The sequence below is a fragment of the Perna viridis genome, chromosome 10, assembly GCF_037379345.1.
Source record: "Perna viridis isolate PV_CMFRI_1.1 ecotype Kerala chromosome 10, ASM3737934v1, whole genome shotgun sequence".
Lineage (NCBI taxonomy): Eukaryota > Metazoa > Mollusca > Bivalvia > Mytilida > Mytilidae > Perna > Perna viridis.
In genome coordinates, this window is record NC_142454.1 from 40,761,761 (window position 1) to 40,781,348 (window position 19,588).

A 19,588-nucleotide genomic window follows, 5' to 3' on the forward strand; every position below is an offset into this window, starting at 1 on the left:
ATCTAAGCCTACAGTTTATCAACGAATTGATATTTAAACAAAACAAACAAAAAAAACATACCGTCATTTATTAATTACTGTATAGTATATAAAATATCCCTGCTATAAAGTATTACACGTACATTGTAGCTTCAACAAAAAGTATGCATAATATAGGATACGATTCAACAAATGTCTCATTTAAGTAGATTGATTTTGAAAGACCTAATCAACATGGAATTGATGGGAGCTAAAGTACATGTTTACATGAACTGCTTTAAAAAGGGAAACCCCCCCAGGAAGGGAAAATTGCTTTATTGTCAATTGGTCATTCTTTTTTGTCTAGACCTACATGTACGCGTTTGATATAAATTGCTATGTAGGTACAATGTACATGTGGATGACATACAGATTGAATCTGATATTCGGGCTTCACCACAAACAATTACCACACTTTAGAAATCCGTCTGTCCGTCCATCCGTAACAAAATCTTGTTATAAAATAGCCTTTTGATATTTAGCATGCGAGTATATCACATTAAGACGATGTTTATATGGGTATGTGGGTATGTCATCAGACCAAAATCAATTGTATGTTGCATACCATGGCCTTCGACCTTGCACTTTGACCTGATGGACAAATCATTAGTTTATATGTAGTTATTGCGATATTTTCCGTAATATGGATGTTTACTGTCAACCCTGAACTTTAATGACCTTGTGATAAAATATTCAATTTTTGCATACAAAAATGGAGACATATGTTACTAACGTTAAACAATTTCTAGTTATGTGTTTTGGTTTTGAAAAATCAAATACTATATTTTAAAAAAAGTACTTTTTTGATAGAGTGCTTTGTTTCTTTATAGTTCATCATGACGTGTCAACTCAATGAAACTATAGCTGTGTCATATGTTTGAAAACACATCTGAAGGAAAATGATCGACGCGCTATACCAAATTATAATGTAAGATCCCATTTAAAGACAATTCTGAATAGACGTGTTTATGATGGAGATATAATTTGTTCCAAATGCAGAACTAGAATTCGTCGCGAAATCAAGGCGAATTCGGTCGAAGATGTGATTATTGCGAATGATAATTTTGAAAATGAAGATTCGGGAACTAAAACAACAGAATCTTATATAAGCCCTAAAACGATTCAACTTCAGATAGCCTCAACGGCAAAATCACATCGCAGATGTATAGTGTACAAAAAGCAAAATACCAGCAGATATCATTTAACTGTGGAATCGAACGAGACTTAAACTCAAGCGTTTATTGATAAAGGATATTTTATTGCCACAAATAACAGATGTTGCTTGAATCATTTAATAGGAAAATATTTAAAGCAAGATGCTTTAAATGTCTTGTCTTGAAGGAAACATCACAGACAACATTTCTGAATAGAACTGACATAAATCATGTCCTCGCAAGAACACGCTCGATGTTAAAAGATGTCGGAAAGTTGAATTTTGACGTTCAACTAGCATCATCGGATGACGATTTCATCAATTTAACTGGTTTGACTAGAAGTCAGATTGACGTTGTTGCCTTGCATGTCAAAGACTTGAGGAATTTTGATGTACGTTCTGTGCGTACGTGCCTCGATATTTTGTTGGTGCAGCTCCTAACTGGCTTATCAAATGCGATTTTGGGAACTTTCTTCAGTCTGAAATCACATCAAATTCGTAGAGCTGTTCATTCTGCACGTGAATCTCTTATCAAAAACTTTGTGCCATTATTTCCAGGATTCAACCACATGGGCCATTCTGAGTTTGTGGAAAAACACACAACATCCACAGCAAAAACATTATTTGCTGGTAATGAAGATGATGTGGCTGTATTGGTCCTAGACGGAACTTACATTTATATACAAAAACTTCTTATCACCAGTTCCACAAACGTACATACAGTTTGCATAAGTACAGATCTCTGGTGAAGCCCATGCTAATAGTCGGATCCAATGGTTATATTTTGAGTGTGCAGTGGATTAAACACGATGATGTCTTAGTCGTAGACAGAGGTTTTAGGGATGCTCAAACCTTTCTTGAAAATATAAACTTAAATGTTGAGACGCCATGTTACATCAAAAAAATGGGAGAAGCAACACACTGCAGAGGATGCTAAGTCTTATCACTAAAGTAAGATGGGTCGTTGAGAGTGCCAACGGGCGAATTAAACAATGACGCTTTTTAGACAAAGTTGTATCGAACCATTTCTCCCCTCACATATGAGACTTTGTAAGGATTTGTGCAGCCTTGATAAACTGCTTTCGTGCTCCTTTCATTAATGACTTCGGAAATGATGAACTGGGGCAAATAATGGTAGACAGAGCATAACAACCAAAGCGTATACAACAAACTGTAGAAGAGAACAATCCTATCAGGAAAAAGACTATCTATACATAGGTTAACGGAATTGAAAATGTGCTATATTTTCCTAGACTAAGCTAACAAATCAGAGACATAACTATGGGTGTATAGCAAATCAAGCTAGCGCCAAGCTATACAGAGTGATCTGTCTGATGATAACTGTGTTCTCCAAACATGCAAGGATAGACCCAACTTGCTTAGAGTTAAATTGTCATCGAGATATTCCTCGTCAAAAGTCCATAGTTTGTGAATTGATTTCAGCGATGATGACTTCTCAGGCTGGTATTGTACCTGCAAAATCGGTGCATGAGTTTTTGGGTGCTGTGCGCACATTTCTCCCACTATCTGGTATCTAGGGTATAGTAGATGGCAACAACAGCCAATTCTCCGACTCTATCATCAATGCTAGAGATATGCCACCGCTTGAAACAGAGTCAGAATCAGAGAGTGGTGGACCGATCGAGGAATGACATGTCAGTGATATTGATTAAGAACGCATATCCCAGTTTTACATTAAAGCCCCTTTACACATATAGAGGAAATACATTTTAACATTTTATAGTACATGTATGATTAGAGAAGTTATTGCCTATATAAAGTTAATTGCTTTTCTTTGCGTCCCGCTGTAACCATTTGCGGCGGGGACATAAAATATCGGTGTTCATCCGTGCGTCAAAAAACAAAATACTATGAGACTCGGAATGTTAATACAAATTAAGACGTATATTGAATTATCTTTGGTCTTTGATATATTCAACACAAATCACTTTATTCTCGCAAACGAACTTTTGGAGGGTAATAGGTTTCACCCGATCTGTCCGAATTGTGTTGTTCACTTCTGCTACATGTAGACGACGATGCTATAAAGATATTGTGAGGAATAAATTTTCGCGCAAATTTTTTTTTCTGTCTGTCCGTCTGTTTGTTATGGGATAATTTTGTCCTATTTCGTTATTAAAACATTTATTGGAGAAATATTAAACTATAATTGAAAGTTAATATGCATTCATATCGCTAGAACATAATTCGACAACTGGTTTTCCTACAATTAAATATTTCTTCTTTTGGTGAAATTAAAGGTTTAGCATTGATGCATATGGGACGAAACGGGTTAAAATACTTAAGTGTCAGTCCCTGTAAGACCAGGCAGTGGGTGATACATGGTATAAAAAACATCATTTTGATAATAAAAATTGACTATTGCCACCATCACAATCAAGGATAACAGACAAGATTCCCCATATCATGCTTGACAATTGAGTTACAATTTCAATGAAATGTACTGAAATGAATATTTCAAGGGCAGATACATGTGTACCTCTGTCAAAAACCTTATTTTCTAACATTGTATTGTAGGAGTAATCAATGGAACTAAGGTCAAAGCAAAAGAATGTAATCCAGGGACAAAGACCAGACATGGAAAACAGATATAAACAACAAAAACATAAAGTAACTAAAATCATACATACAATGTAACAAAAGCAAATGAGCAACTCGTACTCTACTGAAAACTGTGAGCATGGACCAGGTGCACCGGTAGGGTAGACGTCCTCTGCTTTTCTAGAAACACCTCATAAAAAGTCAAGTCCGAGGTTAAAGAAATTTCCCCAAATTGGGCATTGAGCATAAGCCATCTGTCGTATTTCTATCCAAAAATTATTTTCTTGTACTTTTTTAACAGTAGTAATATTTTGTTGTCATTAACGTTAAATCTTTTTTTGGCCCATAATTTGATCTCTGCATCACTGGATTTACGCATAATGTTAGAAAAAATAGGTTTATTGACAGCGAAATTTGCCCTTGAAATGTTGGAAAAATTTACCAAAGTGATATGAAAAATCTTGTCCTTACCTCTAAATTCAACGGTGCAAATAGTTAAATATAACTTTCAAAATGGTGCAATTGTTTCATATCATGTTCCATTAATTGCCCGATTCTTACAAAGACCGACACTTAAGAACATTCAAGTCACAGACTTGTTCAATAGTAGATAATTTTATTGAAATTTCGTTTTTTTTTATTGCAACTAATGTAATAGAAAAAAAGACATAACAAAAGAAAATTATCCTATGTAATTATTCACCTCCCCGCACAGCGGGAGGTATGTATGGATAAAACTATCGTCTGTCCAGTCGTCAACAGTTTTAACCCAGAACTTATCAGAAGAGATTTTAAACAAACAGTTACATTTTTTTTGCTTTTTTGTTTTTGTTTTTGTCTTCTATGATAATACTGTGAACCGTTTTTTTATTCCATCTCAATGACTTTTGCAGTTAGTATATCGTTCTGGGGAGCGGAGCGGAGGTTTCACATTTTGTTAGTTGGTATTGGACCGATGTGAAACATAAGCGAGACATATTTATCGATTTCACTCTAAAGTAAATTGTAGCGTTATTTTGTTTATGTCGACGCGTGAAATAGACCTGAGCTGCTGATTATCACTTAGTATCATATATTTATTAATCTAAACATTAATTTCGCATATGAAATGGTTCGTGTTAAGGATGCAGTCATCATCCCAAAGACTGTTCCATCTATAAAAATATTCTCTGCGTAAGTATGAACAGCTGTCATTTTCTGCTGGCTGGTCAAATTCCCAGAACGTTTCATCAATTTCTTCCCTGTTTACAAACTGCCAGTTTCCATCAATCTTTACCACACCATGCCAAACGAAGTATCTATCAATGTTGCACTTATTAGATGGTATATCTAAACAAAGAAAACTTGTTATTTACAACACCTGTGTTAATTCATAAGGATATATTGGTACATTTTGTCCTGAGCAGATATGATGTTGCACAAGCTTGTGAGTTTAATACGCTGTTTTCGAATGAAAGGGTTACAAAATAGTCCTTTTATTTTATCCCCGAGTTACGAAGATTTAAGAATCCTTGTATGCTGATATGGATAAAATGTATTATTTAACAACCTCTTCAATATCGAACTAGTTCAATAGTGATCAAGTACACCAAGATTCTAGCGGAGATCAAAAGAATGTAATCCAGGGACATAGACCAGACAGGGAAACAGACACAAACAACAAAGAACATAAAATAATTTTTAAAAGAATACGTACAAAGCAACAAAAGTAAATGAGCAACTCGGAGTCCAACAGAAACTGGGAGTGTGGACCAGGTCCACAGTTAAGATAAGTCTCCTCTTCTTTTCGAGAAACATCCACCAATTTGCACATAATAATTCAAGTCTGGAGTATGAGAAAGAGGAAAGGAAACATATGCGCACTGAATAAATCGGTTCTCATAGTGCAGATAAATACACCGTAACGATCCAAGTTTCCACAGTTCAAATATTTATTTTGACATTGCATTATATAGCATCTTACATTTAAGAAAATTATTTTACCATTATTGTCCATGATGTCTAGCATGCATCGGATAAGTTCCTGCTCTTCTCTTGAATTAATCATAAGGAGATTGCCACCGACACTTTTGCAGTATTCCTAAAATAAACAATATGTATTATATTTTGTAGAATTAAAATTGTTTTTTCATTAAATTACAATGGTATTACAATTTCCTCTCTAATATTGTATGTCGATATCAACCTATTATTTGTATTATTTATTTACAAGAATTTTTACAGAACGTTGACCACAGGGACTTGCTTCCACTATCAAATATGCAACTCGACTGACTACATGTAACACGAACATCCTAACTCGATATTTCTACAATCGCTTGGATTAATAGTGAAACTATCTTTGACATCGCTAGACAGAACGGATTTGCTAGGCACTTATTATGTTGTTTGCAATAACACTAGGTACACAAATTTGCCCGCGCTTTCTAGCTTCATAATAGATCACAAGATAAATGTAGAAATATGTAGTTTGGATGTACTAATCCTTGTATTAATTTGGTTAGAAATAGTTGATGAGGATACTTGTGTTTATTTATTACATTCATCATTTGTTAAGTGATTGCTGAACAGAAATTAGTTATATTTTCGATTCAATTTTAGTTGAAGCGAGGCACTCCTACATCCCAATCACCTTTCCGTGTAACAAACAAGTTGGGCTTCATAAGCCCTGGTGCATTGACTGATATATACGACTTTTATTGCAATCCGTCTTCAATCATCCGTCAAACGAATACGAAAAGCTGGTGATCACTTTCTTTTTGCCATGTGAGTGATGAATGGTTAATTTATTTCACATTGATGTTTGATGTCCTATCCGATTTTTTACAAATTGTAAGGACATGTAGCTGTCTTTGTAAAAATTATGTAAAAATGTGATACACCCGAAAAAAAGGTTACAAATATTTATTTTTGTAATTAAGTTGCTTAATGGGTCTATACTATGAAATGTGTAATTATTCATTCAAATCTGCCTGCTCTTAGGAGATAATCAAAATTGAATATCTAATAGATTCTATTGTATTTGAGTGTCATTTGTAGAGTTACCTCCCTTAATTTTGATATCTACAGTACATTCTATATAATTGTATATATGAAAAACTGAATGTTAATTTCTGTTTACTATGACAATACAAATAAAATATCAAAAATAAAAATATGTACGTTTTTTACCAATGAATCACATTTTGCATGATTCTTAGCCGGAGTGCTACATGTATATAACTAAAATGATGTAGATTAATACATGATTTTATATATATTTTATTTCCGTTTGCTTTTTTAATGAAAAACAAAACTTGAAAATCAAATATTTAATATTCAACATATTTCAGACAGTTTTATATCAGCTTTTCTGAAATGTACATGAATCAACCATCCGAAATTTCTCAATTAATCAGATCTGTCACTGGCCATTTAGTGAACAGTCTATTTAAAATGTCGGTCATTGATCCTTCTAATATTTGCACGGAACGTTTTTAGGACTGTAAACTATACACGGAATAAATTAACCCGACAAAAGACAAAGACTCATTGTGTATAATGGAAGAAAGGACCCGATATGACGAAACAAATGTAGCCATGAGTTCAGCCTTGAAATTTTATATGTAACAGTAGAGAAACCAATAAATTTTGAAAGGAGCACAATATGTAACCCATTGGGATACAAAAGCCCTGCTTGTATAGAAAATTACCCATTCAAATATAAATATTTTCAATTATTACATATTCCGTTGAAATAGTACTGATGTATAATTATAAATATTGTTTTCTGACTGATTTCTGTCCCAGGGCAATAACATTTCATGAGGGCAACACATGTCTTCTCATAAACTTTACTGAATTCTCATCCACAAAAAAAGCTCAACAGTTGTCCTGTTTATCGGCAACGTCACAGTCGATTTTGATGAAACGTTATCAATTAAAATTGCAGCGAAATGACAAATGCAACAAAAACCATAAAGAATCAATGGAACAGCCCACACACTTTATCCGCTAGTCTGTTAAGATTTTCTTTCTTTCTTTAAAAAGAAAAAGTTGCATTGTAAATAATTAATTAATGGTTAAAAAATTGTTATAAACAGACTGATATGACGGAGAGTCAGCGAAGTCTGATATTTGTAAAATGAAAGACAAGAAATATGAAGTGACGAATTTTGTCGACACGGAATAAGACGATTGCAGAAGTGCGGAGGCGCTGTTTTCTTTTTTAAATACGTCGATGGGTACGCTTTATATTTATTTATTTATTTGATAATAATTTGGACATCATGGCTGTGTACACATGGACAAGGTCTTCCTAAATAAAAGTCTCACCGAATGAGACTCAGCCTATAGCATCATGGCTGTTCACCATAGAAAAAAAATCAAAATGTTTATGAAGTGTGTTTTAACGAAGCAGTTTGAGGGCAGACATAAATAACTGTCTGTAAAAAGCAATGCTTTCATTACAAGAATTGAAATCCGAGCCAGATTCATCAATTTAATTAAGTATGCAAACTTGTCTGTACTAAGTTATTTGGCAGATTTGTATGCAGGACAGAAAGATAATAGCTATCAGCTGAATCATTCAATTCTTAAAAGAGTAATCAAGGGTACCAAGGTTATAGCGGTAATCAAACGAATGTAATCCAGGGACTAAGACCAAACATGGAAAACAGACATATACAACAAAGAACATAAAGTAACTAAAATCATACATACAAAGTAACAAAAGCAAATGAGCAACTCGGACTCCACTAAAAACTGGGAGCATGGATCAGGTGCACCGGTAGGGTAAGAATAGTCAATGGAACCAAGGTTCGAGAGGTCATCAAAAAAATATATTTCAAGGATTAAGACAAACAAAATTATAAAGTGGTTCCAATACCTAAACAAAATGTTTAACACTCCTGAAATAAATTACAACATAATTTTCATAACATTTATAGCAATAATTAATTACAAAGTTCTGTAGTGGTTAAAGAAGGTGGTTGATAATTTATACATATTTGTAGTATAAAACTGCAAGACGATGAAATAAAACGTGATTTTAGCGTCTTTTTGTGACGTCATTTGATCGGTTTCAGTACGCAACAATGCAACTGCTTTATAATTTTCTTCAGCTACTTCACTTTCTGTAGAATTTATAAATTAGAAAGTACTCGTGTAAATCGTAATATTTACGTAATATTAATTTACGTCATAAATCACTTTATCTGCCGATGCAAAAACAAAAAAAAAAGAATGGTACACTTACTTGTGATTGATTGAAATTCAGTTGAAAACCACTAATGAAGTATGTAGTGTTTCCATAAATTACAGTTAGGTTGCCGGAATAGCAATATGGAATGCCTAGAGGGATTATTAAAAAGGCGCATATTTATTGAAATGAAGTTTTATATAAGACCGAAACAAACAAAAAACAAAAAATAAACAAATAGAGCAAAACATTCAAAACAAAATAAAAACAAATTATAAAAACCTTACTGATTATATATCACAATAGTTTAATATATAACAGTCGTGCCACCTGGTAAGCAAAAAACAAACAGGTCTTTAAATGGGACATTATATGATACAATGTCACGTTGGTGTCAATATCAACTAAAAATGGCCATAACGTTTTTTTTTAATCTGAAAAATGATTGTATTATTTACCATGTACCAACTGTGCAATTTTCAGAAAGATTCATTGGTGAGTTTTTAATTTATCATTTAGAAATACCCAGGGTTGGACTGACTGACAAACAAACGGATGAAAACGAAACTTCTGGGAGGGTTTAACTTTTTACCTTGCCACTACGTGTGGTAGGTATAAAACACGGAACAACATGTAAAACCTTTATCAAGGATGCACAGTTTGTACAAATGGGATGCTCTGTGTCTGTCAATTATTTTCTTTTTATATTAGTCGATGAAAATCGTTTGTCTCCCCTTTATGCTCATTGGATTATAAGAAGAAATATAAATGTTTATTGACTTTACCTTTTGAATTGTTGTCAGTCTCTAAATCAAGTTACCAATTTAAACATGAATTCTAAATTCAGAGGGGCATAACAAAGTTCAAAGCATTTCTCGTAAGAAAAGTTTTTTTTTATAGTAATTTCACTTACAAGATAGACCAAGGAGTCGGGCAGAAGGATAAACAGACAGGACAACTCTATTTTCTCCTCAAAGGGATTATCATATTATATGATTTTCAAAATATTCGCTGGAAACGATTTTCTGGTTCCGCCATTTGACTCAATGTATTACAATTCCTTATGAAAGAAATCCAAAATTGAATTTTGACAGAAAAAGTTTATTTCCTTAAAGTTAACTCCCATTATCACTAAGTACAATCAGCTATATGAGAAAATGATGATGATGACTTATACATCGATCAATCATTTTACTATTGATTGCACACAAGTAATTTAGCAAACAGATGATCAATATTTCGATCACACGATGTTATATTCCGTTAGATCGACTAAGTATTTTCAGTGCATGACTTTGTATTTCTTGCACACTATTTAATATGCTATGCGCAAAGTATAATATTTGGTTAGCACTTATGGTATTGCTGATGGTGAATGTTTTTGTGCGCATATTTTTATTGCGTGTCAATTACCAAAAAAAAAATAAAAGAAAGAATCATTGATATCTTCAAAATATGTCTTGGTTTTAATTGTATTTTTTAAACTATTGTTATTTTACAACTTACAAAGAGGGTTGAATGTGTTCCACTGTAGGTCATTTTTACAAACAATACTTCTCTCCCCGCAATAGGTATAGTTCTCTTTACAGGAGAAAGTTGCACTTTGCCCAATAGATAACCCTTCAACTGAAACCATCCCATTCTGGAAATTCGTAATATTTGGACACTGCCCTGAAATGTAAGCATCCAGTAAGAAAAATGAGGTTAGAGGGGAGTCTTCCTATAATCAGTTTAGGGTGGAATTTTTTTTTAAACAGTAATATATTTATACCATATCTATTTAATCAACGGCTATCAAGTATTTGATTGAAACAGAATGAAATACGTTCAAGTTATTTATATGCTTACATTGATGTTTACATTTGAGAAAAAAAAATATATCGCTTTACTTACGTCCATATTTATAACTTGCCATTTGATATAAAAAAAATTAACACGCACTTATCCAGAGAGTGACACGAAGGAAAAATATGTTTAAATACTTTGACCTTCCGAATTTAAGCGTTTTTTTTTAAAAATAACATAAGGTGAAGGTAACTAAAGTTAAGTAAAGGTAAGTTTTCTTTTTTATTGTTTGAATTGACTCTTACATGTTTACCTGCAGGCCAGTATTGTTTTTATAGAATCGTTTTTTAATGGCGATCTCCTAATTTCGTGATTTCAAAGCTCTTTTTCATTTCCTTCCGGCATTCATAGCATTTTTTACATTTACGTGACAAAAATATCAGGAAAATTATACCTGGCCGTGAAATAAATACTGACCTTGATTTTCTTGTTGAGTTTGGCAATTTCTATGGTATTTTCTCTTTTCATATTTGACGTGCGTGTGTAGCTTATTCCATCTGATCCGCGACCACCATGGAGCTCGGTACGAACGTTTTTCTCTATAACTCCGCCTGTAGGCTACACAGTAATGTTAAACGTAAATAATACAGATTGTATTAACAAACGGAGTTCATAACCAAAGTAAAATTACGTCTTAAGGACATCCAAAATGCATTTGATAAAAAAAAACTAAATACATGGCCAGCAATAACATTAACCTTTAATAATTTCTTTAACATTATTAATTCATATATTCACATAAGTAGCTGTGTTTGTAAGAATCATGCAAAATCTAAAAAATGTGATACACCCAAAAAAAGGCTACATATTTTTATTTTTGTAATTAAGTTGTTTTATGGGTCTTTATCAAGAAACGTGTAATTATTCATTCAAATCTGCCTGCTCTTAGGAGATAATCAACATTGAAAATCCAATAGATTCTATTGTATTTGAGTGTCATTTGTACCGCGCTGGAACTCTAACGGATAGGCTTCTGGAACAGGGTTATGTTGCTACAAGATTGAAGTCATCACTACAATAGTTTTACGGTCGTTATCACGAACTCGTGGATCATTAGGGTGTATCCATCTGTACCATGAAAACAGATTTATTCAACGAGTCATAGTTTCCCTTTCCTCGTTTGTCTACCCCGAACTTCACTTTTTATGAACAACTCGGCTGGTGTTTCTAGAAAAGCAGAGGACGCTTACCCTACCGGTGCACCTGGTCATTGCTCCAAGATTTTATTTTTTGTTACTTTGTATGTATGATTTTAGTTACTTTATGTTCTGTGTTGTGTATGTCTGTTTTTCATGTCTGGTCTTTGTCAATTCGAACAAAATATCAAAAATAAAAATATGTAGGCTTTTTTTCCATGAATCACATGAATAGCTGGAGTGCTACTTCATTGTTTGTAACAACTTTGGGTTCATACAATCCAATGGACAATAAATGACGCTCTAGTGCTATAGATATAAAATATGCAATGGGATAAACCCCTCTGTACATCTCTTTTCTTAGTAGGACATATGTTCTTAAACTGTAACTTTGAAATTTAAACTTAAACGAAACTCTGCAAAGCAAAATCTATAATTCATGAAAAATGAAAAACAATTGTTGTAAATCTTTAGTTGTAGTAATTTTATATAAATCTATTTACCTCGTGTGCCTGTACTCAGTTCTAAGACAAGCATCAAAAGAATTAATAGCTTCAGCATTCTGTTGTTTGGTGACCTCTTGATCTTTTGTGATGAAAAAAAAACATCATCTTAAAAGTTTAATTTGAATATTTGCACCACCAAATCAGGAAAAAAACAAGACTTTCCTTACCATTTTTAAATTTCAGTTAAATTCACTGTAAATGTACATCCCAAGAAACTCCGTGAAAAAAAATTAACATTCTATCGAAAAAGGATGATGGTCCATAATGTCTTTTTCTGCCCACTGAAATAATTGTTAAAACAATTAACATCAATTCGGAAGAAATTTGAATAATAATGTAATACATATTGTAAATTTTCTATTTTATGCATTCAGTTTGTGATTTAAAGAGTAACAATTCAGAATCTGCTTAGACCGCTATTCTGTAAATAAAATAGCATTTTTTACCCTTCTGCCACTTATTTTATAGTGAGGTCCAGCGTTAACCAAAAAAAGATTAAAACTAAAAGTGTGCATTTATAAATTCTTTCTACGGGAAAAGGGATTGTTTGGTTAACGCTGGACCTCTATGTGCATTTAACCAAAAATCTTCAAAAGTCGTACTTTACCTGTACATGTATCATGTGACCTAGCTAACTGTCACATGATTAAGCACCTGGCCACCCGTGTAATATACACTGAAGTCCTATTTACACTGTAGCAAGTGTGTTAAATATATTAATTAAAGAGCTTTTATCTTACATTTACGCCAAAGAAAGAAATAAAGTCTGAGATGATCTTTGATCAGATGTCGATTTTGATATAGCCACTGATGTGAACATGCATGCATGTACGTGAATGCACTTATATACTTTGAACCGCGCTACTGTCCTTTAAGTGGGATTTTTTTCTATTGATTTAATATTTGAATCCAATAGTTTTCATTTTTTGTTCAATATCCGTAAAAATCTCCTCGATAAAAAATTGTTCTACCTTATGATTTACTTTTGCATATTTTATATGAAAGAAGTCGTCTTATTTCAGTCAGCTGCATCCTGTGTTGCGTTTGTATTCAATCCTTGTCTCCAAAATTTTGTTATCTGCCGCTTGAAAATATAAAAACAAAAACAAAAACAGGCGCGTCGCGGGAGGTGGATTTGATGGGGTACGACAATGCCTTATACATGTGAGTTTAAATAAACATGGTCTGATCGTGAACCATCTGAGGTTTAATGGTATGAATATCCACGTGCCGTTTATTGAAATTAGTTTTCGAACCTGAATTTAAAATATGCCAAGCTTTCATGCATTTTTGATACGTTTGCAATGATATTAATCTTTTGAAACTCCACAAAAGGGGACTCCTATTATTTTTATCCAAAATTAAAGTGCGTCACTTCTGGGCTTCTTAACTTCCCAGTCTCATCCCCATTGTTTTGACTGATGAATAGCGAAAATTTCGAAAGCAGCAGGATTTGAGCTCTAACCGGGAAACGGACAAGACCGTTGAAGATTACGGAATGTATGATGAAATATCGGAAGGCTCCAGCCGAAAATGGCCGATAGCGGGAGGTTTAGTGCCTTTATTGATGCATTTATCTCAAACTTTCCCATATTAATTTACTATTATTCGAAATCATAAATTCTAATAAGAAATGTTTCATTTTTTCTCATTTATATATTTAAAAATTTCGCAAATATTATAGAAATTGTTGATTTAACTAAACGTATTGATAATGATTTATGCATGTACGTTCTTATTATTTTTCAGCTGTTGTACTCAGAAAACTTTGAACACATTGCTCAGGGATCTGTCTGTCTGTCTGCAGTTAAGCACGAGAAACATTAGTGACTTTTAACTGGTTATAAAGATGTATATAGTCACTCATGCAATGTTATTATGTAGTTTAGAAAGAAATGATAACACATGATTTGTATATTTGCCCCATCTCTGTTGATTCTGTTTTCAGTGGAATATACTCTGAGACTCGATGATTTTATTTATTTTTTTTTTTTAATAAAATTTGATTCAAGTAAAACAGTATTATTTTACGGAAAGGGAGACAAAAATCATTACTTGCGTAAAGCTTTATAAAATGTAGAAGTTACAAGGCTAAGTGCGCGACTGCACCGATTCGAAATTACACAACGTATTGTTACAGCTGGCACTGAAGATCAATTAATTATATACCTCCTTTATTTGAAGCTTCAAAGCTCAATTCATGCGCAGACAAAAAACGCTACATAAAGCATTCTTCTGGATGATTTTAAAACGCAAAACTATAAAATATTGACATTACTTGTATGATACGGTAACACATTGTGTTTAATTGATAAAAAGACACACACAACATATCAACACTAAACAAAAGAGAAAATATTAATACATCATACTTGTATGCCTCTATGACCAGGTTTTCCTCCATATCTTGTTACTATATATGTCTAACAGATTGCGTAAAACATAACACTAAGGTGTAATTGTTTTGTTTTTACTTTATTCAATCTATACTGATTGAATATGCATATATACTTTTGTTTATTTCTTTTATAAACAAGCATTTTTTTTTATTTTGTTAAAACGAAGATAGAACAAAGACCAGACATGGAAAACAGACATACACAACGAAGAACATAAAGTAACTAAAATCATACATACAAAGTAAGAAAAGCAAATGAGCAACTCGGACTCCACTGAAAACTTGGAGCAATGACCAGGTGCATCTGTAGGGTAAGCTTCCTTTGCTTTTCTAGAAACACCCGGCGAGTTGCTAATAAAAAGTCAAGTCCGGGGTAGACAAACGAGGAAAGGAAAACTATGACTCGTTGAATAAATCAGTTTTCATGATGCAGATGGATACACCATAACGATCCACGAGTTCATAATTACGACCATAAAACTTCTGTAGTGATGACTTCAATCTTGTAGCAACATAACCCTGTTCCAGAAGCCCATCTGTTAAAGTTCTAGCGCGATACAAGAAGTCTGCTTAGTTTCGGCAAGCTCTGGCATAACGTATGGGTTGTGATATGAACACTCCATACGCAGGTGCCGAAGGAATGTTGCCACAGATTAACGCAAACGGAAAAAGTAGTTTAATGCAGTTACTTATCCTAGAACATACACATATATACTCAGATGTATGAATTATAAGAAATTAAGAGGAGAAAAAGACCGACACTTTTTTCTGTTTGAAAAACATACCTTATTAAACGTGAGCACTGTGTCCGTCTGATGCCGACTAACAGCCTACTTCCGAAATATATATGCTTACAACCCGGATGTCACACTGTTTCATTTGTAAAAACTAGGCAGCTTATACATTTAGAGTTTACGCATGGAAGAATATTAGTACTGAGAAATTAAAAATATATATATACTGTAAACATGTATAGATATATAGATACATATACATATAATGATAACAACAACAACTTGGCTTGTCGCAGCAAGTATCTTTTTAAAAAAAATCATTTTTAAAAGTAACATCTTGAAATTGGGAAAACACCCAAATCAAAAAGTACATATCTGATTGATTGATTCAGTTAATGGTTTAGTAACATTAATTATTTTCTTTGTACATAATTCTGTTTCGCAATTCGAATAGAACTAAGAAGTATACAAGGTTTACAGCACCATACAAAAGTACCATGCACTGTTTTGGTTCTATTTTTTTTATTTCCAAGTTAATCGACAGTGCGTTTATTTTTTGTTTGTTTGATTGAATGTATTTAGGACTAATTTTCCGTATCATCAGTCCCTCAAAAAGTTAATGCGGCTTAAACGTTTGATCTTATGGAATCTTTTCAACAAATGCATCATTCTTTATATCTATCGAAATAACTTTGATAGTTAAATGACTGTATTTTAACAATTTGGAAAGTATATTATATATAAATATATTTTCGTCACAATGGAAACACTTCTCTGTATCTGATAAAAATGTATCTGATAAAAACATATTTGGAATGTACTTCTAATGTATTATGATTTTCTGCTACATTGGTTTTATTAAATATTTCAATAAACCGAATAATTGACTCTTGTTCAAAAGTAACTGCTTGCGATTCAGAAATGCCTTGCTATTTCGGGTGAGACAAGATATCAAAAATACGCTTGCACTTGCGCAACATACTGTCTCAAAATGCATCTCACATCTGTAATAAGTTACACAAGCAAATAAGCTACGGTTCCTTTTGGTTCGTATGTATAATACCAGTAACTTGTTTCTCCTATTTAAAGAGGCGTTTGATATACACAATGTACATTAATTCTCCATGACTTAAGTTTTTTCCTTTGCACACCTACATAATTGCTGGCAGCATACAAACCTCCGTACAGTGAATAAGGCCACAAAGTTTGGCATTGACATTTTATCGATAGATTTGTTACTTCTCCTGTCTGTGTTCCTTAGAATATGTTTTACTTGCTGTACAATATGTCCTTCAAGTTTATTGTATCATGGTGTTGTTATATTTTTTATGCTAAGCTGGTGGATAACCAAGCCAAAGACTCTTGTTTTTGATTCTTAAACTAAGAAAAAAAGTTATAAACACACAAAATGTACCAACTGGGACTACATAATATCATTCATAGTTCTATAAATTTTAGAGTTTCTTGAAAAAAAGGAATTAAGATATTATGTAGCAACTGTAACTTTTTTGCCGTTTTTTTTTCGGTTATTAGCAAGTTTGACATGCTCTTTCTTTATACTAATCCCATCATAACAGGCAATCCTATTTAAAAGATGTAAAACACTGTCAGTAATCTTATCTATTTTTTTAAAAGGGGATAATTTTCAACAGATGAAGTATTAAAAAGAAATATTTGATAAAAGGAAGATATTGATGACAGTTGAATGTTTTATTCGTAGCATTATAGATAAACCAGAACAGTAGTTTCTTCAAGGAATCCTTGAAAATTCTGAAAATCTGTCAAAAGCGCTTAATTATGTCTCCTGATGGAGGTTGACAAAGGGACAAAGACTATACATTGAAAAAAGACATAACAACAAAGAACATAAAGTAACTAACATCAGACATACAAAGTAGCAAAAGCAAATGAGCACCTCGTACTCCACTGAAAACTGGGAGCATGGACCAAGTGCACCGGTAGGGTAAGCGTCCTCTTTTTTTCTATAAACATCCGCCGAGTTGGTAATAAAAAGTCAAGTCCGGGGAAGACAAACGAGGAGAGGAGGACTATGATATGTTGAAAAAAACAGTTTTCACAGTAGAGATGGATACACCATGACGATCTAAGAATTCATGATGACGACCATAAAACTTCTGTAGTGACTTCAACCTTATAGGAATAAAACCGGTTCCAGAAGCCTATTTGTTAGAATTCTGGCGCGACCCAAGAGGTCTGCACAGTTTCGGCAAACTCTGGCATAACGTATGAGTTGTGATATGGACACTCCATACGCAGGTGCTGAAGGGATGTTGCCACAGATGAAAGGAAAGAGTAACCCAGGTTATACCGGTAATCAAAAGAATGTAATCCAGGGACAAAGACCAGACATGGAAAACAGACATACACAACAAATCACATAAAGTAACTAAAATCATACATACAAAGTAAGAAAAGCAAATGAGCAACTTGGACTCCACTAAAAACTGGGAACATGGACCAGGTGCACCGGTAGGGTAAGCGTCCTAAGTTGATAATTCTGAATGAAAAGTCATCACGTTTGTCGTAAAGTTTGGTCAATGGTTTTCCTTTACCGTCGGTTTCTAAGTGTTGGTCAAGATATGAGGCTGCATTCACAGTGTTTGTAGTATCCTATATCTCTTTATCTTTTTGGTGTAGATGCGATGTATCAATTCTCCTAAAACAGAATTGTTTAAAGATAATACGTCATCTATATAGCGGAAAGTGAGATTGAAGGATCTAGCTAAACAGTATTTCTTCTTTTGGATCAGATCAGCCATAAAGTCAGCCTCATGAGAGTGAAGGAATAGGTCAGCAAGTAGAGGAATACAATTTGTTCCCATTGGAATGCCGACCGATTGTTGAAAAACGCGTTCACTACATGGGACAAATATGTTGTCGATCAAATATTTCATAATTTTGTAAACATCTTCCTCTGTATATTTGGAAGATGATTTTGAATTATTTCCTACAAAGTATGAGGAATCTCTACGAAGAACTTAAAAAAAAAAAACAACGATGCGTAATGTTTTTAAGTCTGGATTTTAACTGAATATGGGGAATAGAAGTATACAGTGTTGAAAAATCATAGGTTTTAATGCTATTATTTCTGATAATAGTATTGAACTGATTGTCTCCAAAAGATCTTTCGAATTTTTCAGGATCCACAATGAATTAGAGTGTTGTGGTAGGACTGCAGACCCTCTTTGACAGCTGTGAGTATAAAAGTTAAAAGTTTTGAAAGAAGTTTAATGGTACATTTTACAGATCAAGCTATGTAACGTTGTTGCATGGATTCTTGTGGAGTTTAGAAATCCACTACATAGACGGTAAATCACAATCATCGTCCTTGGTAGAGAGACCAAAATAGGAAAGCACAGATTTATGATTTCCCACAATCTCTTCTTTGAAGAGTGTGGTAGCAGTATAGGTCTTATCACTGTTTTTTTTTTCTACGTCTACCTCTGATAATAAACATTGGATGTAGAACGTTTTGCCACAAAAATAATGTTATTTTGGGATTTGTCTGCTGGAACGACAACATATGTATCATGTATAGTAGGCAATTTTTGTGCTACATTGGGGTCTTTGACAACTGATGTAGCCTTGGCATTCAATGACGTACTTAAAACTTCTATTCGTTTCAAAATTAAAGACCTCACACCTTTGACAGAGAATCATTGTCTTCTTGTTCTATTGACCTAAAAAAAATAACACTTTAAATCATTGATATGTTTGTATCATTTTCATTTCCACCAAAGCCTATCAAGTTTTCATTTGCAACAGAATGATATCAATCAAATCATGCAACTGATATCAATATCATTCCTTATTTTACATATTCTCTTTTATTGTTTTTTCTGTTAAATAAAAAAAAGTGTTTAATTTTTGTAGATATGTTCTCCGACTGTGTCTTAATATTTTAATAAGTATTGCCTGTTTTTATGCCCTTAGTATAAAGAAAGATCTTGTCAAACTTGCTGTCAACCCAACAGACTCCTAGTCAGATGCAAGAAAAGTCAGTTTATATCACCATATAGATACGGTGCCGGAGGAT

The 19,588-nt window shown here is 33.3% G+C and overlaps 1 protein-coding gene and 1 pseudogene across 2 annotated transcripts; one reads left to right on the plus strand and one right to left on the minus strand.

Moving 5' to 3' along the window:
- The first annotated feature begins 533 nt into the window (after positions 1-533).
- LOC148605785 (uncharacterized) lies at positions 534-2,912 on the plus strand (annotated as a pseudogene).
- A 1,885-nt stretch (positions 2,913-4,797) lies between these two features.
- LOC148605786 (asialoglycoprotein receptor 2-like) lies at positions 4,798-15,660 on the minus strand. 2 transcript variants are annotated; one of them, XM_088548532.1, is made up of 7 exons: positions 15,583-15,660; positions 12,397-12,478; positions 11,175-11,315; positions 10,419-10,583; positions 8,970-9,064; positions 5,717-5,813; positions 4,798-5,062 (listed from the first exon to the last, which is right to left on the minus strand). In XM_088548532.1, exons 2-7 carry the CDS (start codon positions 12,452-12,454, stop codon positions 4,818-4,820), a joined length of 801 nt encoding a protein of 266 aa, XP_088404658.1. In that variant the 5' UTR covers positions 12,455-12,478; positions 15,583-15,660; the 3' UTR covers positions 4,798-4,817. The 2 variants fall into 2 exon arrangements, with proteins under 2 accessions (XP_088404658.1, XP_088404660.1); XM_088548534.1 differs by lacking the exons at positions 11,175-11,315; positions 12,397-12,478; positions 15,583-15,660 and adding an exon at positions 10,806-10,911.
- Positions 15,661-19,588: the final 3,928 nt, after the last annotated feature.